Raw genomic sequence first — 27435 nt, 5'->3', positions numbered from 1 at the left:
CCCTGAGCATGGTACCGTCCCGCTGCACTGCTCCCCTGGGGTGCCATTTGGGGCTGAGGGGTGAGGCATAAATGCAATTTCATTTTGTACATTAGGCACGGTGTGTTGAAGAGTACTCGGTCACAATATTCAATAGATCAATATACACTCACCGGCCACTACATTAGGAACACCTGTTACAACTGCACATTGACGCAAATTTCTGATCAGCCAATTACATGGTGGCAACTCAATACATGTGTGCATGTAGACATGGTCGAGATGATCTAATGCAGTTCAAACCGAGCATCATAATTGGGAAGAAAGGTTATTTAAATGATTTTGAACATGGCATGGCTGTCAAGCCGAAGGGGCTTGATTTGAGTGAGTATTTCAGAAAATACTGATCGTCTGGGATTTTCACACACAACTATCTCTAGAGTTTACAAAGAATGATACGAAAAAGAAAAAAAATCCAGACAGCAGTGATTCTGTGGGCAAACATGCCTTGTTGATAGCAGCGGTCAGAGGAAAATGGCCAAACTGGTTTGAGCTGATACAAAGGCAACATTTAAGTCAAATAACCACTCATTACAACCAAGGTATGCATAAGAGAATCCCTGATTCACAGCACATCAAATCTTGAGGCAAATGGGCTGTAGCAGCAGAAAACCACATTTGGTGCCACTCCTGTCAGCTAAGAACAGTAAAATGAGGCAACAATCTGGACAGGCTCACCATAAATGACACTAGAAGATTGGAAAACGTTGCCTGGTCTGATGAGTCCTGATATCTGCAACACTCAGGTGGAATGGTCAGAACTTGGCGTCAACAACATGAAAACATGGGTCAACCCTGCCTTACATCAACATTTCAGGCTGGGGATATAATGGCATAAGGATATTTTCTTAGTACAACAGTTCAGGCAGTTCTGAAGGCAAAAGGGGTCCAATCCAGTATTAGAGAGGTGTTCCTAATGAAGCGGCCGGTAAGTGTATATCGTACAATACGTTTTAACAAGAATGATAACTTTTTTGGCCATGATAAGTTATATTTGCGTGCTTCTTTGTTTTCCTTGTCACTCTCTCTCTCTCTCTCTCTCTCTCTCTACCCAAGAGATGAATGGGCACATTTCATTCAGCACAATGACGCTTAAACATTGGTGTATTTTCTATATTCAGTCTATCTGTCTGCCCTATCTATCTATCTAACTATCGATCTATCTATCTATCAAGCACCCCCTGCCACGATGCTTTCAAAATTAGAAAGGTTGTATTCACTTTTTGTTCCCATTGTCATTATATTGTTCGAAAATGACCACAAGAACGTCAATATTATTATTTATCTCAATAATGTCTTGGCCAATTTATCGTCCAGCAAAATTTGTTGTCATAACAGCCCTAGTTCCCGTGTCTGGTAAGTTAACAGCATTGAGATGCTGAAAGTGTAAGGCGTTATATCCGCCCAGTTGCTTTTTTTCACCTCGCATGAGGTTGCTTTTCTTTACAGACTTCCTGTTTCCTTGTAGTCACCGCATGAGCTCTGAAATGAAACCCTCAACTCAGATGTCTTTTTTTTGTTTTTGCTAATAATGTATTAGATAATGTTTTGATATTGCTGACTGGACTTTCTTTGGAATACTAACATATCAATCTACTCCACACTGATATATATTCAGAAGTTATCTACAAACCACGGTTTCCTGATGACATTCCAGCTGGTGATGCAGGTAAAACAAATTAAATACTGTAGGCCTATAGACATACAGTACAGGCAAAAAGTGTGGACTCATCTTCTCATTCATGCATTCTCTTTATTTTCGTGGATTTTCATTGTGTATTTTCATGCAGGGCATCAAAACTGTGCTTGAACACATGGAGAATTACATGCTTACCAAAAAAATATAATTCTAGCTGTTGTCCAACAGCAATGTCAGCGGTCTATCCACCTGATGTCAACACGGCACAACTGATGGCCCCTCACAATTCAATAAGCTTATTTTTGTCTATTTTCAAATAAAAATGCCCAGTCAGTCATGTCAATCCTAATTGAACATTAAAGTCCTCCAATAACTCACTAGCTAGAATTTTAGAACTAGAATTTTGAGACCTAAATCTAGTTTTAAACACTTGCCAATACAAGCATTTTACAGACATTTTCTTGATCTGATATTGAGTCATAGCCAGTTACTTGGAGAGGTCAAACCTGTGTTGGAGAGAGTATGTGGCAGGGTTTTTCACTTTTAGTTTTACTTTGTGTGTCACTGTTTCACCCAGATAATTAGATATGCTGACCAAGTGACCCATTATCAGATCAAGAAAATCTCTCTTGTATTGCTTGTATCAATTAAAATTGATTCGACTGACTGGGTATTTTTACTTGAAAATAGACAGAAAAATAAGCTTGTTGAAACATGTGGGGCCCTCAGTTTTGCTGTGTTGACGTCACCTGTTTGGCATTTTTTTATATATTTTTAATAATTAGGGGCCAAGCAGAGAAGCTGGCGAAGGCCCCTAGTGTTTTAGTTCCCTCATTGACTCCAGTCAAAATTCTTCTCCCTCTGCAAGTCTATGGCAGCCCATAGAACCGTACATAGGAAAGTTGTGAAAATTGGCACACATATTCGAGGCAGCATCAACATTACCCGCAGCGATTTATAGGTCCCCAGCCCCAACGCTCTAGCGCCACCAGCAGGTCAAAGTTGCAGGTACATTTCTGCTTGTAACTTTTGAACCGCTGGTCCAATTTTCAAAAATGTGGTATCCCTGGAATCCTTGGCCCAGGACAAATCCGAGAACTAGTGATGATATTGTACCCTGCGTGTATAGTTTTCCCGCAATTTTGAATTTTGTAAAATTCAATAAAAATGCTATTTTTCCCGCACTGATCAATTCGCCCGAAACTTCGTACATAGTATCTCTGGACTGAGCTACACATGGGGTCTCAAGGAATATTGGATATCTTTTATCGTTTAGCCGTGACAGCCAATCAAAATTGTCGTAAAAGTGGCAAAACAGGAAGTGAGGTCATATCTCAGTAACCGTTTGTCGAATTAGGCTAGGATTCTTTACACACACAGAAGTCCATCCCATAACCCACCACAAAAAAAATCAAATCCCCAGCTCAAACTCTGTAGCGCCACCAGCAGGTCAAAATTTTAGTTACATTTTTGCCTGTATCTTTTTAACTGTACTCCCAATTTTCAAAATATTGGTACACAGGTCATCTTCACACTATGTTGCACCCAGGTATGGATTTTTGTAACGATTGAAAAAACTATCAGCTCACAGCAGCCATTCAAAATTGTGGAAAGAATGGAGGGATTTTTCTCATCTCTCTGTCCCCTTTTCCAACGGCACCTGCGCACGTTCACTGACACCATTCTCAGCAGGGGGTCTCTAGACACACAAGAGACGAGAGCTTAGGTGTGTGCGTAGTTCTGCTATTGCTCTAGTGTCAATCAAAGCCCCACTGCCCCAGCCCCTACACATACCCCCCCCACCCCCACCCCACACACACAGGGAGAGGGAGAGGGAGAGGGAGGGGGACAGGGAGAGAGGGAGAGGGAGAGGGAGAGGTAGAGAGAGAGAGAGAGAGAGAGAGAGAGAGAGAGAGAGAGAGAGAGAGAGAGAGAGAGAGACCATTGTTGTTCTCTCGGTTCCTCTGTCTCTCACACACACACACACACACACACACACACACACACACACACACACACACACACACACACACACACACACACACACACACACACACACACACACACACACACACACACACACACACACACGTTACTTCTATGTACACCAATTCCTCAGACCAGTCTCTCAAAAGACTGGCCAACATTACATTGCAGCCTATAGGATTCTTGTGTTTAGGATTTCAAAGACCATATCTATTTTCAGTAGGCTCCTAATTCTTTTCCATAATATTGTATGTCATATAAACAATTTTACTAAATAGAATGATCACAGAGGATTATAATTGCTGTCCAAAAAGCAAGCCTCTCAAGTATAGAAATTACTTGCTGATATTTTATAGACTAATTTGAGAGGGAATGGAAATGTGTTACTCAATATAAATCAAGGGCAGCACAGGCCCTGCCGTGGCCAACCGGTAGGGCACTCGTCTATCATGCGGCTGACCCGGGTTTGATTCCCAGCCCAGGTCCTTTGCCGACCCTCCCCGTCTCTCTCCCCATTTTCCCCTCCAAGGAATGCACCCCAACATTGGCGAGATTTGGGCCAAAGGGGGCGCTACAGTTCCTTCTGTTGCCGTGGCAACTTTGCCAAGTTTACTGCTTGGCCCCGCATTGCTGCTTGCAGCTATATTTGTTTTTATTTTTTATATATTTTAGAAAAAAATTACGCGAAAAATTATACATGTGTTCATTCACAGTTTTGATGCCCTCCCTGAAAATGTACTAAGTTCTGTAAATAGCCACAAAAATAAAGAGAATTAAATAAATGAGAAGGTGAGTCCACACTTTTGGCCTGTACTGTATGAAAGTCAATTTAATAGGCAATGGTAACATTATTTATGATATCAATAGGTCTACTGTAATGACAAAATGTAGGCATAGTCAAGAAATATTTGGAACTAATTCAGTTGTGTGTTTTTTCTTAGTTCCTACAAGAAATATGAACTCAATATCTGCATTGTTGAATCCTTCTGTTGGCCTATCCATATCCACATTTTCACCACCAACACCCGGCAATGAGACGCACTGTGACTATCACCCATCAGTAAAGACATGGTTTACGGTTTTGCACTTTGCCATCATCATCCTGGGCCTCCCCAGCAACGGCTTCGCAGCATTTGTGTCCTACCAGCATGTGCGACAGGGCAATGAGTTGGGGGTGTACCTGTTGAACTTGGCTCTGACGGACATTTGTTTCATCTTGATGTTACCCGTCTGGATGGAATACAACTTCGCCAGCAAGTGGAAACACGGGGACACGGCGTGTGTGGTGTCCGTTTTCTTCTTGTTCACCCAGTTCTACTACAGCGTGTGTCTGCTGTGTTGCATTGCAGTTGACCGCTATCTGGCTGTGGTCCACCCCTTGAGGTTTCCCGCCATGCGGAAGATGACCACAGCCGTGGGCATGTGTATACTGTCATGGACCTTCACCGTGGTCTTCAATGCCGCCACGCTGTCCAAAGAGACTGTGTACAGGTACGACCACGAAGCCAGCACCTGTCTGGACGTCTTCCCCATGAAGCTGGAGTACGCCAGGCGCGTCAGCTACGCCCGCTTCCTCACCTGGTTCCTCCTGCCTTCGCTGCTGGTCGGCTTCTGCAGCTGGCAGATCCGCAGGGAGGTGCAGTCGAACCGCGCCACGGAGAAACAGGAGCGCAACCGGGTGTGCCGGCTACTGCTGCTGGTGCAGCTCACTGTGGCCGTCTGCTTTGGGCCCCTGCACATCATGTTCCTGGTTAGAGCGCTGTGGGAGACCTGCCAGACCCTGCCGTGGATATCCTATCCTTACAAGGCTGGCGCGGCTCTGGCCACCCTTAACTGTTTGGCCGATCCGCTGTTGTACTGTTTCATCACCAGGTCAGGGAAAGCCAACATCAGGAAGGCCATTGTGCTCTTACAGAGGAAGAACACAAACAGTATGGACAGCGGTGCCTTGGAGCTAGAACTGAATCGACAATTTCAGAAACCTAAGTGACCTAATAGCAGGGGTATGTAAACTAAGTTACAGCTCAGCGCCAAATGCAGCCCTCAGTAAAGTAAAAAATGTACAATGTTGAACTAACATTGAACATTATTGTATATCCCTTGCACAGTATGCTTTTAAACTGGTGCCATGTGGTGCTGTGTTTGTTAATAGCTTCATCAAACAGTATAGTTGTAGGATAAGTCTTACAGCCTAGGGGTGGGCAATATATCAAGATGTAAGATATATCGAGAAGGAGAAACATCTCGAAATAGATTTTGGCATATCGAATAATTTATCGAGAAAAGTGATAAACTTTTAAAATTCTGAGATTGCCAGAAGCAAATGATATTCCTCCGAGCTGCTCTTGCACCAGTGCACACTTCTGCTTTCCGTCTGTGACTCAGTTACCATAGCAATAATATGAATGTGAGATGAAAATGCTCTGTTTCCGCTATGCCGTTACCGGTACTTTGATTTGGTATTTTTCTGACTGCACAGCCGCAGCCCAGACAGTTTTGTCTCGAAGCATATATAAATCCCAGTTGTCTAAAAATACGTTTTATGTAATTTTTGCCTCTTTTAGGGGGAATTGCAAATCTCAAGATATATATCGTATATGCAGATATAGACAAAATATATCGAGATATTTTTTTCTACATATCGCCCAGCCCTAATACAGCCTGTATGTTTTTATTTCGAAGTGCAGTGACTCTAACTGGAAACTGGTTAGAAATGAGTACTCTTTATTTTCCATTGCCCCGCTGGAAGTCCATTTTTTTCAATATGTGGCCCGCATACAAAGAAATAGTTTGCCTACCCTTGGTGTGTAATCTGGTAGTTGAACAGTTGGTTAGAGATCAGAGAGCCAGGCAAGGCAGCAGATAAGTTCCTCTGGTCAACATTTTAAAGCTACCTGAATGTATTTTGATGGTTTGTGTTTGTTGTGTTTCTGTGCTTTGTACTGTCGTTGGGTTGGCCAGATTGGTCTATCCTATACATAATAATGTAAGCTATTGTAACATAATATTTGTATTTTATTTGTGAAACAATGTAGTGGGCCTACGCTATTAAAAACTAGGCATTTAGTTTTGAAAGTCTCTTTCTGTGTGCTCCGCAGTTGACAGAGGGTGAAACCAGGAAATAACACTGTCTGGCCAACTATTATTGGAGTTCCCCTTCAGGGTAAAAAACGCACTCTAGATACTGGAGGATTACAACCACACACATACAACCTCACACTTAATGTCTTTGGCATTTCGTTTCTGGTCTCTATTACACCCCATCAGCTGCACGTTTAAGTCCTGGCTTGGCATTGCATGCCCATGTCCAATTAATTCCCATGTCTGCGACAGAATATAAAGTCTCCGTCTTTTCATGACGATCGATTTCCTTGTTCATTCTTCAGCATGCATGTAGCCTAAGTGTCAAATGCTGACGGACAGCTGAGATCCACATATTTCCAATGATATAAATGTCACGTAGCTGTAGGCTGCAGAGAAGCGGAGAAGCGCTTTGAAAAGTCAGCAAATACAATGTGTTTGTTACTGTGGGAATTAAGAGGCAATGATCAGCATTTTAAATCAGTTTTTGATTTACGGAATTGTCTAGGCAACATGCCGAACTCCATTTTTTAACAAAACGTTTCATCGTGTTTATCATTTCAAATCAACCTGTTGCTCTGCTCCAAAACGCAGAGCTAAAGTTCCCGCGAATGGGACACATCGCGTTTCCATCTCATTATCTCACCTCCACTACTCGCCTTGTGTTTGCTAAAAGGAGCGAAGGTTAGATTTTGAAAAGCTTTTGCACGACAACTTTTGTCACATAGTTTTAAATTCAAAGTCAAAGTTCAGTTTTGGCTTTCAATGGATTGCCGAGGTTTTCACATGGTTGATCTGAAAATCCATGCTCCGTGGCAAAGACTCATCCCTCCATTTAGCATATATCACGCCCATGTTGGGCTACGCACTGTTTTTCGGAGTGTTGTTTTTCGAGGGGTGTGGTAATATTTCAGAGGGGAGAATGCACGCAGGATGGAAGCGTGTAAAAGGTGCGCTCGTAAAAACGACTTAATTGGCGACGGGAGAATTCCGCCTTTAGTGTATTAGAAATCAGCATGCCTGTCTTATGAACTATTTAGACCGCTAGATGGCGCAACTCATATACAACAGCCAACTGACACCAAGGAGACCCCAATTATGTTGTGCCAAATAGTACTCTAAAGAATGTTTTGTGTTGATACATTTCTTGAGACATTTGATTTCTTTTTTACATACAGTGACAGTAAGAGGCTGTTTTTTGAAAGAAGCAAGTTATGATAGACTTAGCCCAGTAATTTTGTATTTTTTGTTTTGCAATACTGTTACATTATGGTTATGTGATTATAGTCAAACATTGTACAACATTGTAAATATGTATATTATATGTATGTATATATATTATGTATATATCAAGTGGAATTCTCTCTAAAAAAAATCTGATAAAATCAAACAAAGTCTCTATATTGTTGCTGACTTTGACCACTAAACTCCTGTTGCCACTCACTAGTCAATGCTTGATGCTTAGCTCTCACAGGGAGATTGGCATTCAGCAGACTTCCTGTGGCAATGAGGATTGAGATAATGAAAATGTGTGAAACTTATAACCCTAACCCTAAAACACTAACCCTAACCATAAACCTAACCCTAAAACCCATAACTCTAACTCAATAACCCTAGCTAGGAGAGGAAAGAAAATGGGGAAGGCGTTACATTAACATTGGTATTCAAGCACACAGTCCAAACGGCATGACAGCATGACAGTATGTTCAATTATAATGGGAGCTTTTATAATGGTGGGCTTTCACTTTCACTTTCACCCAAACACGGTTGAGTGGCCATGCCAATCACATCCACAAAAAAAACTTTGGAGTGCCCATCCCGGCCACATCTATACTGTGGAGCACAATACTGTGGTACACCCATAACCCACACTGTGACCATTGGGGCAGCAAATTATCGATTAATTCACTTAATTGTTAGTTGATTGACCTTTTCGATCAACTGACGTTTAAGTCAATTGACAAGCAGCGTTTTTTCCCCAAAATCTCAATATTTAAAACAAAACCCTGATAAAATCCAAAAATTAGATAAAACACTAAATTCTAAATAATTTATATTTATATTCTTTCATCCAAAGATGATTGAAATGTTCCCACATGCACTTTGTCATGCCCATTTCACCTGGGTCTCTTGCCAGTCGAATTGGAAATTATTTGCCATTATTAATATTGTCTTGATCAATTAATTAATCAATTCATTGTTGTCATCCCTAGTGTGTCCATACCATCCAAGTCACAGTCATACCCATCATTGTGGAGTGCCCATGCCAATTAACAACCATACCCATCTTGCCAATGACGTCTTGGCAGCGGAGAGACTGGCATCTCATCTCACTTGCTGCACATGCCAAATGGGGAGCAATGGACATTAGGTTGGTTTGAGCATTATTCTACATGATTGGAGATTTAGCACGAGAGCACGGTTGTGTGATATTTATCAGATGGAGAATAATGTCAAGCAGAGCTGCTTGACTGACTGATTGGCTGGCTCGTTCTCAGCCACCTTTGTCTCTGTAGTATTGGGCTGCTTATGCAAGACATTTATTCAGATGTCCCTCCACCCCCTGCACCCACACCACTCCTGTCTCTCTATCAATTCCTCTCTCTTTTTATTTCTCCAATTTTTTCTCTCTCTTGCCCACTCTCTGGTGTGAAGACCACAGGCCACTCTGGCACAGGGTGAATTAATTATGTCTCTGTCTCCTAATGTATCCATGGTGACAAGGCCAAAACAGCGGGCTTGCCATCGCTCGCCGACTGTCAAAATGACTTCACTTGCATTTAACACACACACACACACACACACACACACACACACACACACACACACACACACACACACACACACACACACACACACACACACACACACACACACACACACACACACACGTTCAGTAGTAAGTAGTAAGTAGTAAGTAGTAAGTTCGGTTAAGTCATCTAATAGGGCCTGGAGTCCTAATTTATTTAAATAAATATCTAATAGCAGGTTTACCACTTCCTGTAGGTTAACTAAGCCTGATTTATCACTAAACCATGATCTCTTCGTACACCCCCAGGATGGCATGAGTTGTATAATGTGGCCCTGCAGACCAGGATGGCTTGAGTTGTATGTGGTCCTACAGACCAGGATAGCATGTGTTGTATGATGTGGCTCTGCAGACCAGGATGGCATGAGTTGTATGCGGCTCTGCAGACCAGGATAGCATGAGTTGTATGCGGCTCTGCAGACCAGGATGGCATGAGTTGTATAATGTGGGCCTGCAGACCAGGATGGCTTGAGTTGTATAATGTGGCCAGAGAGAGTAGAGACAGAGAGGTTCCGTTGGGCCATTGTTTCAGGGTTCTATAATTGCAAGGGGGAGGGGGGGATTTCTCCCTTTAGACAGACCTAGGGACTGTTCTATTCAATGCTAGGAGTATTATGACACGCCCCTTTAGGCAGACCGGAACCTGGTCATGTTAGGTGCCCATAGAAACCTATTACATTGGCATATCTCTATACTTAAAGAATCTCTGATGTGGCCCTGCAGACCAGGATGGCATGAGTTGTATGTGGCCCTGCAGACCAGGATGGCTTGAGTTGCATGTACTGGGGAGCAGCTGCCACAGCCTCCCACAAGGATGGTGCCAGACACGGACACACGGGTGATTCTCACGAAACGCGCAACAAAGGTGTTTTGACAACCATTTTTTCAAAATGCTTTTTTGATTGAATTTCTTTTTGAATCGGTTACATTAAAGTGTACAGTTACTAAGCACAATAATATCAACTTACCTGACAACTATTTAAAACAATTTTTTTAACGTTTTAAAAGTCCATGTCTGCTGAAATGCTCATTACCGCATTTTTTTTCTTTCATGAAATGTATTATGAAACTTAATTGGTCTTGCAGTTTTGTTCATTGAATATTGATAGTTGTACTAGGTGCTACATAAAACACTCCAAAAAGTTTTTTTCCTTATTATTGTAGTTTAAGAATTTTACCATTTTACCTCATTACCGCAATAGGATCATTTGTTTTCCTCTTTAATTTTAGAATAAATCAGTGAAAACCTACAATTTCGGTCAAAAAATATATTGAAGTGAAAGAAACATGAAAGGTACTGTGTTCATAAAAAATATATATGAATACAGTTTTCCTTTAGTACTTTTTTTTTACAATTAAGTGCTCATTTCGGTAATGAGGGATACATTTCGGTAATGAGAATGAGTTTTCGGTAATGAGAATAAGGAGGAATAAATTGAACTAAAGCCTAATATTAGTAAGTGATGTGATTTGTTAGAGTCTCCAGGGCAGAACTAATCAAGTGACACCTAATAAGATGATAAATATATTCTATATAAAACCATTCATTAAGCTACTGAAGGATATTGGGATTCAAGACTTGACCCAACCAAAGACCATAAAAGACCATAGGTCAGGGGTGGGGAACCTGTCTCGAGGGTCATTTGAGGCCGTTTAATCAGGCCCCCGACATAATTTTAATGTTATGCAGCTTCACATGAAATATGACATATTTTGTAAAGGAATCATTTGCAATACAATTAAGTTATATTCAGGGGACCTAGAGAAGGTTGGCTCTGTTTTAAAGGTGGCTGCCTTCAATATAAGCCTAATGTGCAGTGGGAAATCCTGGTTTGTGTTCTTAATACTGCTCTCTGAGAACTTTTACGGCCCTCAGATAAATTTGAAGAGGCCCCTCGAATGAAAAAGGTTCCCCACCCCTGCAGTAGGTGAAGAGGCGAGGCCCCTCCTGGGCACCAAAGTAACATCATAGTATAGGGGGTGAAGGCCAAGGGGTGCACTCTGAAGTTAAAGTTAGTCCATCATCAAAACACCGGAGGGTAGCCACCTGATGACCCCAATGAAGCGCATACATCCCACTCCTCATCCCCACCCTGAATGACATCACAACTCACCACTGATCTCTCCAGCCAAAAATCTATTATGGACCAGAAATCTAAATCTGTCATGAGAAGGAAAATCATGTCGCAGTGCGAGGTCGTGCACTGGACTTTTTTTTTCTGACTCAGCATGCACCGGCAACTAGGAAGTAGGTAGTAGAAGGAACAAGAGATGACTAGAGTAGCTTGTATGGTATGTGGGTCCGGTACACCTTGGTTTTAGGGTCACAGTTCGGTACATTTTCTGTACAGTATCACCATAATGCTGTCCGGACCAAAGCTGGAATTCACAATGAACGTTATTTGTTATGAAATATCACTGAACACCACTAACTGCTTGTGTTGCACATTGCACATCAATGGCAGTCATGGGTTAGGTCATCATCAGATTCCCGACCCGCCAGGTTGGTGGAGGGAGTAATTAACCAGTGATCTCCCCCATCCTCCTCCATGACTGAGGTACCCTGATCATAGTACTGCTCCCATTCAGGTGCTATTGGGGATGAGGCATAAATGCCATTCTTTTGTGTGCAGTGTTCATTTGTGTGCTGTGGAGTGCTGTATCACAATGACAATGGGAGTTGTAGTTTCCCAAGTGGGCTTTCACTTCACTCGCATTTTTGAAAAAGAAAAAATGTTTGGTTTTCAGGACAATATCAGACATGCCCATAGTATAGGGTGCATGAAACACAGAATTAAAACGTTGCAAAATCCTGCTCTTCTCTTGCAGTATTGTTCCATTGCACTACCTTAACTTCCTTGTCATTTTCTAGCATGTTTGATACTTGTCAACGGGTGGCACAATAGACTTGGAATTTTGAATTGCTGTGAATGGGCATTTTCAGCTAAATCAGTGCAAAGTGCATTTTGAGGCTGTTTTGATCCAGTTGCCTCTCCACTTACCCAGGACATCAAGAACCCACAGCATGACTAAAAGATGGGTACATGGGTGTTTGAGCATGGCTAAAGGATCGGAGTATGGGGCCTGAAACCTTGCTAAAAGTTGCAAACAACATGCATAAGCAGTTTCTAATTTGGGAAAGTGTAAAGGCAACTACAGCATTCCTCCAAATGATTCTTCTTACTAGTTTTGATTGAAATATTCTAAAAACTGCTTCACACTGAATTCGCTAAAAAGGCCTATTCACTGCTATTTCAAATGCCAAGCCTTTTGTGACACCACAAAGATTTTGGAAGGAAGTCAAGTTAGTAAAAAAGGATAAATACTCAAACCCACTACAAATGAGGGTATGACAACCAAACACAGGAAGCAAAAAAACTGTCAATTTCTGGAAAAGCACATAGGGGTGATTCTCACGAAACGCGCAACAAAGCTGTTTTGACAACCATTTTTTCAAAATGCTTTTTTGATTGAATTTCTTTTTTAATCAGTTACATCAAAGTGTACAGTTACTAAGCACAATAAAATCAACTTACCTGACAACTATTTAAAACACATTTTTTTACGTTTTATAAGTCCATGTCTGCTAAAATGCTCATTACCGCAATTTTTTTCTTTCATGAAATGTATTAGGAAACTTAATTGTTCTTGCAGTTTTGTTTACTGAATATTGATAGTTGTACTAGGGGCTACATAAAACACTCAAAAAAGTTTTTTTCTTATTATTGTAGTTTAAGAATTTTACCATTTTACCTCATTACCGCAATAGACATTCACAGACATCTTTAACATCTCTCTGGAGCAAGCAGTCATCCCATCACTTTTCAAAGCTGCTACCATCATACCCGTGCCGAAGAAATCATCACCATCATGCTTCAATGACTACCGTCCTGTAGCACTGACGCCCATAATCATGAAGTGCTTCGAACGGCTAGTCCTGTCACACATCAAAGCCACCCTACCCCCCACCCTGGACCCCTACCAGTTCGCATACCGAGCCAAGCGATCCACGGAGGATGCAATCTGCTCTGCCCTCCATCCAGCCCTCACCCACTTGGACAATAAAGACTCATATGTGAGAATGCTGTTCATTGACTTCAGCTCAGCATTCAATACCATAATACCACAACAACTCATCAGAAAACTGGACAAACTAGGTTTCAGCACCTCCCTCTGCAACTGGCTGCTGGACTTCCTGATGCAGAGACCACAAGCAGTACGGGTAGGGAATAACACCTCAAGCACCCTGACCCTGAGCACGGGGGCTCCGCAAGGTTGTGTTCTCAGCCCCCTGCTGTTCACGCTGCTGACACATGACTGCACAACGACCCACAGCACTAACCATCTAGTGAAGTTTGCGGATGATACAACACTGGTGGGCCTCATCACTAAGGGCGATGAGACCCACTACAGAGAAGAAGTAGACCTGCTGGCCAGATGGTGCAAAGACAACAACCTCCTGCTGAATGTCAACAAGACCAAGGAGATTGTTGTCAACTTTCAGAGGGTCCAAAAACAACTGCCACCACTGACCATCGACGGTGATGCTGTGGAGAGAGTGAGCAGCACCAAGTTCCTTGGAGTGCACATCAGCGACGACCTCTCTTGGACCACCAACACTACATCACTGGCGAAGAAGGCCCATCAGCGTCTCTACTTCTTGCGCAAACTAAAGAAGGCAAGTGCTACACCCTCCATCATGACAACATTCTACAGAGGAACCATAGAGAGCGTCGTGTCCAGCTGCATCACAGTGTGGGGAGGAAGCTGCACGGAGAAAAACAGGAAGACACTCCAGCGTGTTGTGAACACAGCGAAGAAGATCATTGGAGTACCACTCCCCTCCCTGCAGGACATTTACACCGCACGCCTCACCCGAAAAGCACTGATGATCATCAAAGACACAAGCCACCCTGCACACAAACTGTTCAGCCTCCTGCCCTCTGGAAAGAGGTACAGGCGCCTCCGTTCCCGTACCACCAGGCTTGCAAGCAGCACGATGCATCAAACAATCAAGATACTGAACACTCAACCCACTCTCCCTTCACTGTCAGCCTCTAGCCAGCCAGGCCACTGACAACGCTCCCCCCCCTCATCCCCACCACCATATCTGCGACTGAACATTCCACCTGCACTACTACATCTGTGACTGAACTTTCAACCTGCACTAACTCAAAACATACACATGCACACACACACACACACACACACACACACACACACACACACACACACACACACACCACACACACACACACACACACACACACACACACTACAGCACATAGTACACACACACACACACACAAGCACACTGCACTTTCTGCACTAAACCCAAACATACACACACTGACACACAACTCATACTCACACACATACACACACACACACACACACACACACACATACACAGGTACACACACACAGACGCACACCGCACTTTCTACCTGCACTAAACACACACACACACACACACACACACACACACACACACACACACACACGCACACACGCACACAAAACACATACAAACACACACACACACATACTGCTGCTGGTGTATTTAATAAAAACCTTTTTTTAATTATTTATTTCTTCAAATGCTACTATTACTATGTCAGAACGCTATAAAGGACTTTTAGAAAAAAGAACAACAAAATACCTCCTCTTAATGTATGTTCTCTACAAGTCTTCTGTTGTCCAGTCTTGCACTTTAAATGTCTGTATGAGCAATGTCTACGTCCATACTGTCTATGTCCTTACCTAGATTAGTCTATGTCTGCATGGGAGAGCAAGAAACGCAATTTCAAATTCTTTGTATGACCAGTGCATGTAAAGAAATTGACAATAAACTTGACTTGACTTGACTTGACTTGAATAGGATCATTTGTTTTCCTCTTTAATTTTAGAATACATCAGTGAAAACCGACAATTTCGGTCCAGAAATATGCTGAAGTGAAAGAAACATGAAAGGTACTGTGTTCATAAAAAATATATATGAATACAGTTTTCCTTTAGTTCTTTTTTTTAGAATTAAGTGCTCATTTCGGTAATGAGGTATATGTTCCGGTAATGAGAATAAGTTTTCGGTAATGAGAATAAGGAGAAATGAAATGAACTAAAGCCAAATATTGGTAAATTATGTGATTTGTTATTATTATTAGCACAACGACAGAGCCTCCAGGGCAGAACTAATCAAATGACACCTAATAAGATGATAAATATATTCTATATAAAACCATTCATTAAGCTACTGAAGGATATTGGGATTCAAGACTTAACCCAGCCAAAGACCAGAAAAGACCATAGGTCAGGGGTGGGGAACCTGTCTCAAGGACCATTTGTGGCCCTTGAGGCTGTTCAATCAGGCCCCCAATATAAATTTAATGTTATGCAGCTTCATGTGAAATATGACATATGTAAAGGAATCTTAGAAAATACATTTGCAATACAACTAAGTTATATTCAGGGGAACTAGAGAAGGTGGGGTCTGTTTTAAAGGTGGCTGCCTTCAAAGGCCTAAAGTGCAGGGGGAAATCCTGGTTTGTGTTCTTAATACGGCTCTCTGAGAACTTTTACGGTCCTCAGATGAATTTGAAGAGGCCCCTCGAATGAAAAAGGTTCCCCACCCCTGCAGTAGGTGAAGAGGCGAGGCCCCTCCTGGGCACCATAACATCACAGTATAAGGGGTGAAGGCCAAGGGGTGCACTCTGAAGTTATAGTTAGTCCAACATCAAAACACCGGAGGGTAGCCACCGGATGACCCCAATGAAGTGCATACATCCCACTACTCATCCCCACCCTGAATATGACATCACAACTCACCACTGATCTCTCCAGCCAACTATCTATAGTGGACTAGAAATCTAAATCTGTCATGAGAAGGAAAATCATGTTGCAGTGCGAGGTCGTACACTGACCTTTTTTTCTGACTGGGCGCGCGCCGGCAACTAGGAAGTAGGTAGTAGAAGGAACAGGAGATGACTAAAGTAGCTTGTATGGTATGCGGGTTCGGTACACCTTGGTTTTAGGGTCACTGGTCGGTACATTTTCGGTACAGTATCCCCATAATACCGTCCGGACCAAAGCCGAAATTCACTATGAACGTTATGTGTTATGAAATATCACTGAACACCACTAACTGCTTTAGTGAAAGAAAGCCCATTGGGAAACTCCAACTCCCATTGTCATTGTGACACAGCACTCCACAGCACACAAGTGAACACTGCACACTGCACACAACGAAATTGCATTTATGCCTCACCCGTGCAAGGGGGCAGCCCTCAGTGGCGCCCCATGGGGAGCAGTGCGGTGGGACGGTACCATGCTCAGGGTACCTCAGTCATGGAGGAGGATGGGGGAGAGCACTGGTTGAATACTCCCCCCACCAACCTGGCGGGTCGGGAGTCGAACCGGTAACCTCTGGGATGCAAGTCTGACGCCCTAACCGCTCACCCATGACTGCTAGTTGCATATTGCACATCAATGGCAGTCATGGGTTAGGGCATCAGACTCCCGATTCCCGACCCGCCAGGTTGGTGGAGGGAGGAATTAACCAGTGATCTCCCCCATCCTCCTCCATGACTGAGGTACCCTGAGCATGGTACTGCTCCCGTTCGGGCGCTATTGGGGATGAGGCATAAATGCGGATGAGGCATAAATGCCATTCTGTTGTGTGCAGTGTTCATGTGTGCTGTGGAGTGCTGGATCACAATGGCAATGGGAGTTGTAGTATCCCAAGTGGGCTTTCACTTCACTCACATTTTTGAAAAAGAAAAAAAAGTTGGTTTTCAGGACAATATCAGACATGCCCATAATTAGTATAGGGTGCATGAAACACAAAATTAAAACGTTGCAAAATCCTGCTCTTCTCTTGCAGTATTGTTCCTTTGCACTTCCTTAACTTCCTGGTCATTTTCTAGCATGTTTGATGCTTGTCAAAGGGTGGCACAATAGACTTGGAATTAAGAATATACCGATATACTTATATTGGGCCGATATTTGCATATTTGAAGTGTATCGTATCGGCCGATAAGCGTGTGGTTTTGGCCGATACGCAGTATTTATTATTTTATGTCATTCAGGTTTTTTTAAAAGCACCAAGACGCTTTATTTTTTTATTACTTGATTGTTAGAGTGGGTGTTTAAAAGTTACAAGTTCTAGCTCAATTTGATAATGTTAAAGGAATGTTTCTTTTTAACTTGAGACCTGGAATATTGGTAATTTTTTAACCTTTTTTTTAACCCATATCGGCGCCAAATATCGGGTATCAGAAATCGGGTATCGGCCAAGGGTGATGGGAAAAAAAAAATCGGTATCGCATCAGCCATTAAAAAAACCTGTATCAGTCGTCCCCTACTTGGAATATTGAATTGCTGTGAATGGGCATTTTAAGTTAAATCAGTGCGAAGTGCATTTTGAGGCTGTTTTGATCCAGTTGCCTTTCCACTTACCCAGGACATCAAGAACCCACAGCATGACTAAAAGATGGGTACATGGGTGTTTGAGCATGGCTAAAGGATCGGAGTATGGGGGATGAAACCTTGCTAAAGGCTGCAAACAACATGCATGAGGAGTTTCTCATTTGGGAAAGTGTAAAGGCAACTAGAGCATTCCTCCAAATGATTCTTCAAACTAGTTTTGATTGAAATATTCAAAAACTACTTCTCACTGAATTCGCTAAAAAGGCCTATTCACTGCTATTTCAAATACCAAGCCTGCTTCGTGCTGGCTTCGTTGTTAACAATTGCCTTTGCATTGGGTGACATCGCTAGGCAGTTTGATTATTTTTTTGCATCAAAAGACGACATTTCGAGGGTGGAACCAGCCAGAATATTGATTCATGGGTTGGCATATGAGCAAGAATTAAGTAGTGCCTTGCTACTCTCAATGAACTCTCACAACAGGGTTTCTGGCCCATAGTCGATTATTGTTCTTCCAAGGGTGGGACAAAATGTAAATGTCACCACAACATTAGCCAGAAAGGATGAGAACTGAAAAATGGTCTATGAACAAAATCTGTATGACCACTCAATTTAGCCTATGTAATGTATAGGGAGATGATCACTTTTACAGACAACCCCCATTAGATGAAGGAGCTATTGCATATGTTAGGCATTTACTTTTGCTTTGTTTACTTACAATATCGTATATATCGAATACCGAATCAATATAATTGGATATTTCAACCTGAAACTGAGGCAATTTCACTTAACACTTTCATTAAGTGCTTCAACTATAATTAAGTGACATAGTGACAATATTTTTACTGCAAAAATATAATTTGTATTTAAGGTTGCAGTTGCATGTTTAAAAATGTAAATAAATAAAAAGCGAAATACATATATGTCAAGAAAATATATTCTAAATGTAAATCACCATAGAGTCTCATTACCGAAATTGACAATCCTCATTACCGAAAGGTACTTAAAACATTGCGGTAATGAGAATGTGTATTGCGGTAATGAGATGGCTCAGCACAATAAGGCTAACTGTAACTTGAGTAATTATGACATAGCTATTTCATGACCATTGTTGAATTCTGAAAAGGAATACCCTATTACCAAGCAAGTTTAAATTGAAAAAATCTTTTTCATTTTGAAATATTGACTAATTTCGGTAATGAGAACCACTTTTGTCGTATTTGCATATTTTTGAGACACATTGTGACATTTTACAGGCACAAACATTAAGGCTGACTTATCATGTAGCCATCTTGAATCTCCTGTTAGTACAGATGAATTGTAGGTAGTTTCAGCTCATATTGAAATTCTGATGGCTTTTAATTGTAGTTCTGAAATATATTGCGGTAATGAGAAGAAAAACTTGGGGACACGATCTTTTCTTGAAATACTCATTAGTGTTCATTATTTAAATTGCCAACAAGGAACACTTAATGAAACTTCGGACATAGACCAACGCTCTTGTAGTGTCATTTACGTATTTTTAACATTTTTATTATGTTTTACCCTAATTCAAAGACCAGAAATTTTGGTCAGGACACATTTCGGTAATGAGAATTTGCCTATAAAATGCATAAAAAGTGGAAAATAAAAATAATATTTTTTAAAATGAACTAGTGTGCCAGAAAGTACACGTCTTGCTCTGCAGTAATGTATTTTATCAAAAAAATCCCTGTCATATTTCACCATTAAAACCTCATTGCCATTGTTTTTTTTAGCTTCGTGAGAATCACCCATAGACTTGAAGTGAGTCGATTTTGTCTCCCAACTTTTTCCCTTTTTGCCATCTACGCAATCTGACAACTTCACTGCGAGTGCTGGCTTCGTTGTTTGCAATTGCCTTTGCATTGGGTGACATCACTAGGCAATTTGATCATTTTTTGCATCAAAAGACCACATTTCGAGGGTGGAAACAGCCAGAATATTGATTCATGGGTTGGCATGTGAGCAAGAATTAAGTTGTGACTAGCTACTCTCAATGAACTCTCACAACAGGGTTTCTGGCCCATAGTCGATTAAGTTATTGTTCTTCCAAGGGTGGGACAAAATGTAAATGTTACCACAACATTAGCCAGAAAGGATGAGAACAGAAAAATGGTCTATGAACAACACCTATATGACCACTGAATTTAGCCTATGTAATGTATATGGAGATGATCACTTTTACAGACAACCCCCATTAGTTAAAGGAACAATATTGCATATGTTAGGCATTTACTTTTGCTTTGTTTACTTACAATATTGTATATCGAATATCGATTCAATTGCATATTTTAACCTGAAATGGATGCAATTTCACTTAACACTTCCATCAAGTGCTTTAATTATAATTAAGTGACATAGTGACAATATTTATACTGCAAAAATATAATTTCTATTTAAGGTTGCAGTTGCATGTTTAAAAATGTACATAAATAAAAAGCGAAATACATATATGTCATGAAAATATATTCTAAATGTAAATCACCATAGAGTCTCATTACCGAAATTGACAATCCTCATTACCGAAAGGTACTTAAAACATTGCGGTAATGAGAATGTGTATTGCGGTAATGAGATGGCTCAGCACAATAATGCTAACTGTAACTTGAGTAATTATGACATAGCTAATTCATGACCATTGTTGAATTCTGAAAAGGAATACCCTATTACCAAGCAAGTTTAAAATGAAAAAATCTTTTTCATTTCGAAATATTGACTGATTTCGGTAATGAGAACCACTTTTGTCGTATTTGCATATTTTTGAGACAAATTGTGACATTTTACAGGCACAAACAATAAGGCTGACTAATCATGTAGCAATCTTGAATCTCCTGTTAGTACAGATGAATTGGAGGTAGTTTCAGCTCATATTGAAATTCTGATGGCTTTTAATTGTAGTTCTGAAATATATTGCGGTAATGAGAAGAAAAACTTGGGGACACGATCTTTTCTTGAAATATTCATTAGTGTTCATTATTTAAATTGCCAACAAGGAACACTTAATGAAACTTCGGACATAGACTAATGCTCTTGTAGTGTCATTTATGTATTTTAAATTTTTTTATTATGTTTTACCCTAATTTAAAGACCAGAAATTTTGGTCGGGACACATTTCGGTAATGAGAATTTGCCTATAAAATGCATAAAAAGTGGAAAATAAAAATAATATTTGTAAAAATTAACTAGTGTGCCAGAAAGTACACGTCTCGCTCTACAGTCATGTATATTATCAAAAGAATCCCTGTCATATTTAACCATTAAAAAGTCATTGCCATTGTTTTTTTTAGCTTCGTGAGAATCACCCACACACGCACACACACTCCTCAGCAGCTGCTGAGACTGAGAGCATCAACAGTTGGCAAACCCATGATGTACACATACGAGATCACGGCCAAGAGAAAAGGCCCTCCACACATCAACACACACGGAGACATCAACACTAAACACACACACACAGACAGACAATGTAAACACACACAAACACACTGTTGAGACATTAATTCTAAACACACATACACACACACACCTACACACACACACCTACACACACAGTGAGACATACACTTTAAAAGGCAAAAACCGACAGGGGAAATGGGGGGGAAAGCTGGAATGGCAGAGCCTTTGGCAAGTGAAGAAGACATACTTCTTCAAACCCCTCTTTCATGTGTGATGGTGGGGGCTCTCCTCTGATATGATACAGCACAAACAGAGAGAGAGAGAGAGAGAGAGAGAGAGAGAGAGAGAGAGAGAGAGAGAGAGAGAGAGAGAGAGAGAGAGAGAGAGAGAGAGAGAGAGAGAGAGAGAGAGATGAGAGATGAGAGTTTGTTTCAGTAGGAGAGTGAGGCCTGTTGGGGTAAGTTAACAATGGAAGAAAAAAAATTGTGTAGTCATAGCAACCAGTGTTGCAAGAACGAAGGCACAGAAGAACAACTGAAAAGAGTTGGAAAGAGAGAGGGAGGTAGAGAAAGAAACTGTGAAAAGAAAGTGATAGATAGAGGGAGATATGTGAGAAAGAGAGTGAGAGGAGAATAACGGAGAGATCCAGATAAATAGAGTGAGAGTGAGAGAGTTCTTCAGTGGAGCACAAGGCCACCCTATTAGCCACTCTCTGAATGTCATGCCAACAAAAAGGGTCACCAAGGTTTTCGTGTTTGACATTTAAGTAGAAAATGGGGCCAATCATAAAAAAGATAGTTGTGAAATGTTCTCAAAGTTGTTTCATAACAGCGAGAGAAACTAATGTTGTGGAGTAGTTTCACAACTAGGACAGTGTGTGTGAATTAATCTCAGCTTGCATTTCTATTTGGTGGGGACTAATGTAAAAAACAGAATTCGTTGAAAAAAATAAAAACACATCCCAAACTTTTCCTCGAAATCACACTGAGTGATACAGGCTGTGCTTGAAAATGCTTCCCTCTGGCCAGTCATCTTGGTCTGAAGCATTTTCAAGCACAGCCTGTATCACTCAGTGTGATTTCGAGGAAAAGTTTGGGATGTGTTTTTTTGGGGTTTTTTTTGTTTTTTTAAACAACTTTTTACTTTTGTCCCCACCAGCAGTGGCTTTCAAAGTGGGGATCATTTATCGTTATTAATATATCCCAGTGGGGTACTGACACAGACATAGACCATGGTTGTGAAAGGGGATGCGCTGGAAAAACAAGTGTGTCACGACTTGGCTGGAATTTACCAGTGTATGGGGGGCCTTGTCATGGTAAAGTTTGGGAACCCCTCGTCTACAGTACCACCATTTTCCTGAGAACTCTTCATCTGCTCCGTGCTCTACTGTCAGTATACCAGACAGGATACAAGTACAAGGTGGCAATATAGTGATGGCATGCCCCTATCTGTATCAAGTAGGTAGCAGGCTTCACTCAGGTTTCTTGATAACTTGATAACTGTTGTGCACAAAAATAAAGAAAAAAATTGATGCAAGGTGCGCCCCCCCCCCCCCTTTTCTTTGATGCCCCTATCTGTAGGCATACGAGCAGTGGTCTAAGTTAGTCTACGTAGAATGCAGGTACTGTATATGCACTATAGCAGGGGTACTCAATTAAAAGTCCCCGAGGGCCAGTTTATCAAAATTCCTCCCAATAAAGGGCCGGGCCGGGCCCTTTTTTTTTATATATATAATGTAAGCACAATACACACGCACTCATGCCCACAGCAGATATTTAGTTTCCAGTGACAGGATGGGAGAACATTTCTCTCATAAAGGGCCTGATTTTTTCTGGAGCACTGTGGGGTGCCTGCCTTGCTCTCATTGCCACCCACCCTTCACTATTTTTTTAAATGACATAAGATTATCTGTTAGCCTATATTTTGAGGTGGGGATACTGTGCTATTCTAAATAATTAATCAATCAATTTTAAGCGGGTATACTGAAATCCCTGAAATTTTGAGGAGGCTATAGTGCCCCCATACTCAAGAGGTGTGAGCAATTGAAGGTGTGAGCAATTGAAAGTTGGATATTCACGTAACAACAGTTTCGCTTCACTGTAACATGTTTGCCATTCATGTGCGTGCCATCAAAGCCTTATGGATTACTCTGAGCTTGATCTCTATTCTACTGTGGTCAATTGTTTACTCTGAGCCCCATGAACTCAAATCATCTGTGAATCTCTGCTGCCACCTTGGTGGGGAAGTGGATGCTCTCAACTCTTTGCTTTCAGGACTCAAGAGGGCCATCAAGATATGCTGTAAAGTAGCCCTACGTGGCAATATCATTAGATGAAAAAAAACTGATGATAGGCCCTGCCGTGGCCAACCGGTAGGGCACTTGTCTGCCATGTGGCCGACCCAGGTTTGATTCCCATCCCGGGTCCTTTGCCGGCCCTTCCCCATGTCTCTCCCCCCACTCACTTCCTGTCACCACCTTCACTGTCCTGTCATAAATAAAGGTCAAAACGACCAAAGAAAATAATTTTTTTTAAAGGAAAAAAAACGGATAAATGCATATTAATTGAGATGTTACATATGTTGTATAGATTAAATGTTTTCATGTATTTCCAAATCACTATGACAGCTGAACTCTAATGAGACTAAAGAGAATTTTCATGCTGGCATGACAATAAAGTCCAAGTTATTCTATTTTTTTAAAGGTGGTGTGAGGTCATGCAAGGTTGAAATTCCAAGACATCTGTGATGTTATCTATTGACCAAATGCATTCCAATAAATAGACTCATAATCATTAAACTCACTTCACAGAGGACAGAATTGGGCCATTGATCCGAGGGGTGGAGGGTGTTTGGGGTTTTGTAACACTAGTTACAAGGCTGCAGTGCCTTTTTTACATCACATTACATTACACTGACCTGGCAGTGCACTTTCATCCAAAGCGACTTATTTTAGGTACAGGGCATCAGTTACCGTCACTGGAGAAATGCAGGGTTAGGTTAGAGTTAAGTTATATTGGGGTTGAGAGACCACACATATTCTATCTAGTTCTACTGGTACGCAAGTAAAGGTGTTGCTTCAAGACTAAGACAATCCAGACCAACTCTAATAATTATGCCAGTGGGTTTCAATCTTTCTCAAGCTGAGGCAATTTTCAATTTTCAAAAAAACCCACTCCCTCCAAGGGGTGGTGACATTATAAGAAAACTCCTATGCAGAGAGGCATTTTGGATACGTTGGCTACTTTAGAACCTCAAGGTTTAAATGAGGAATTGAGTTCATCTTTTATTGTAATACTGTGGAATATTCTGAGGTGGCTGACGTGTTCGTGTTACGGATAGCAACTACCAGAGTTTGGCGTAGAATGTTAGTAAACCTCCCTAAGTGCTCGGTCTGGACCTTTAGCTTAGCAGTATCTTCAGAGATTCTTTAAGTATATAGAGATATGCCAATGTAATAGGTTTCTATGGGCACCTAACGTGACCAGGTTCCTGTCTGCCTAAAGGGACGTGTCATAATACTCCTAGCATTGAATAGAACAGTCCTTAGGTCTGCCTAAAGGGGGATCCCCCCCCCTGCAATAATAGAACCCGGAAACAATGGGCCAATGGAACCTCTCTCTCTCTACTCTCTCTGATATCGTGCTGAGCCTCCCAAGCCCTAACTTGAGCGTTGACTGGAAGGTGGCGGGTTCAATCCTCAAGTGGCGAACTAGCGCAGGATCACCTCACCTAAATGTGTTTAACACATATGATGTTCCGTCGTACCTGATATTTTGTTACTTTATTATTGCTTGTTATACTTTCACAATTAACTTTTTATCCACTTTTTCCTTATTTCCTTTGTTCCTCATATATCATTTCTCCATGAGGATACTCTACTGTAGGTGTCACATCTTCACTTGAGCTCCACTGTCCCGTTTAGCGACTGAAGTGCATCTTTGCAGTTTTAAACAGGGACAAAATGTATGCAGTGCTTGTGTATGAATACCGGTTTTGCTGACACATACAGTCTATTCTTTTCTCAAACACATGAGTTGAGAGTTCCTGCTACATAGCTTTAAGTTTTGCCGTAAGTACACCTGCTGTTGAATCTCTATCCTAAATCACAATTAAACAATCTATAAGTAAAACACGCCATGGCCAAAATGACTCCAAATCCTGGTGAGATGTGTGCCTTATGCTTTAGAACACTGAACTGTAATTCCATGGGGTTCTGTGTTCCAGACAATCAGGTCACTTGGTCAAGAGATCTGGAGTGAGGACATACAGCACATGTAGGCTAATTTGACATAGGCCTACGCAGGACGCTATCAAGACAATGTGGTGCCCTCGGGCACTAAGTCTTATATCTCACTGGTCCCCTTTATAAACAGTATTTGTGAAGTTTGTGTCTTTTGGTGTCAAAAATGGTTAGTGCCCCTGGACACTATACCGCTGGCCCTTATGGATAATCCAGCCCTGGACGTAAGGGATGCATCAACAAGACTGCAAAGTAGGTCTTAGGCAATTTAAAAAGTCAGCAGTTGACCTTGCTCTTTTTGCCCATCCATCAAAGAAAGTGAAAACAGGCATAATTTCCATAATGGCATTAGACCGGATGACATACTGTGTGTGTGTGTGTGTGTGTTTGTGTGTGTATGCATCCCCCGGCCCAAATCTTCATTCTGCCAAGTCATGCCCATCTTAAGCTGCTTCTCAGGGAGATTAGCCCACACAATTACAACGCCAGCCGACCTGCGGGTCACTTCTTTACACCGTCATGTAGACTAAACACATTCAACACATAGTACAGCGGTGTATGGCATTGGCATGCGTTATGCCCCAACTGCCATTCTGTCTCTCTGGCATAACATATCTCTACTTTATCTCATAACACACTATAGGCCCTTTCTCTCTCTGCTCATGCTCTCGCAACACCCCGTATTAATAGGCAGTGCCTATGTCACAGTGCACAGACTATTTTTGGTTGTAGGAAGTTGGTGTTGGCACATTCTTTTTTAGCTTTCTAAATGTAGATGGAAAATGCTCTAACGAGGCACCAGGCAGATAATATATCACTGTAAAACTGTACAGTGGAACTAGGCCAAAACAGCCAGTCAAAGAAGAGCTGAATTATCTTTGCCTACTGTTACAGCAGAGCATGAATAATGTCTCCATTTTTGCATTGGTAGGAGGATAAAAACATAGGCTATGCATAATGCACACATGCATGAGCATATGAATCTCAATGACACAAATGAAAGCAAATCTCTGTGGTGGTGAACATGCAATGACAGCGTTCCAGGAGGTCGGGGAAGGGCATGACTTGAAAATCCAGTCCCGTAGAACAAGCTGCCTGCACTCTCAGCTTTACATGGGCCAAACAAATAAACATTATAAATTAACCTCACGGTCTGACACTGGGCTAAGTTTCCAAACTGAACTTCACACCGCACTGACTGCTGTCCAATGCCCATCCCTGTAGCAACCCCAAAAGCCTTTGGCATGCCATCCCACCCGCACGTTTGACAAAGAAGATTAGAGCTAGCCGTAGCTAGCCCATCCAGGGAGCTGTCATCCAGGGGCATGTCGTGATTACTACACTGTAGCCGTAGGGAGTGGGACACGGAAGAGAGGACCCTCTCGCGTCAGCTGTTTACGGGACGGCTTTGGTATGGTGCTGTTGTAGGCGGCGACGAGCACAAAAACACTTGGCAACTCATGCACCGTCCTGGACACAGTGACTGAGTTACAACGAGAGACATGTATTCTTGAAAATAGCATTCATACCTTTGCTTTGCCGGCCTCTAGCTTTCTCTGACGCTCCTCGTCTTCCATAACTGTTGTCCCGGTGGCTGGGGGAGAAAGAAACAGGCTTCATGCGAAATGCCGCTGAGTATGAGCCAAGTTTTTAAATCAGGCTGGATGTGAACATTAAATTCAGTCTAATCCTTGGCCCCAATACCGCGTCGGATTCTCACACTCGGCTAAATGCTGACTCGAGTCGACAGCCACATAGTCGCCGCCATGTTATCCACGTAAACACACGAGACTGGTTCAC

The 27435-nt window shown here is 41.8% G+C and overlaps 2 protein-coding genes across 7 annotated transcripts in view; one reads left to right on the top strand and one right to left on the bottom strand.

Annotated features, from left to right (window-relative positions):
• akap9 (A kinase (PRKA) anchor protein 9) overlaps nt 1-27428 on the bottom strand; it is a 181582-nt gene extending 154154 nt beyond the window's left edge. For all 6 annotated transcript variants that reach the window (XM_063185757.1, XM_063185755.1, XM_063185761.1 and 3 more), the window contains exon 1: nt 27165-27428. In XM_063185757.1, coding sequence (XP_063041827.1) covers nt 27165-27212 — 48 coding nt within the window. In that variant the 5' untranslated portion in view covers nt 27213-27428. The remainder of the gene's footprint in view (nt 1-27164) is intronic.
• On the top strand, nt 1522-8167 carry LOC134435848 (G-protein coupled receptor 4-like). The gene is made up of 2 exons (XM_063184890.1): nt 1522-1708; nt 4606-8167. Exon 2 carries the CDS (start codon nt 4620-4622, stop codon nt 5652-5654), a length of 1035 nt encoding a protein of 344 aa, XP_063040960.1. The 5' UTR covers nt 1522-1708; nt 4606-4619; the 3' UTR covers nt 5655-8167.
• Nucleotides 27429-27435: the final 7 nt, after the last annotated feature.

The sequence above is a fragment of the Engraulis encrasicolus genome, chromosome 20, assembly GCF_034702125.1.
Source record: "Engraulis encrasicolus isolate BLACKSEA-1 chromosome 20, IST_EnEncr_1.0, whole genome shotgun sequence".
Lineage (NCBI taxonomy): Eukaryota > Metazoa > Chordata > Actinopteri > Clupeiformes > Engraulidae > Engraulis > Engraulis encrasicolus.
The sequence above is the reverse complement of the archived record's forward strand: the minus strand, read 5'-3'. Positions and strand labels throughout refer to the sequence as shown.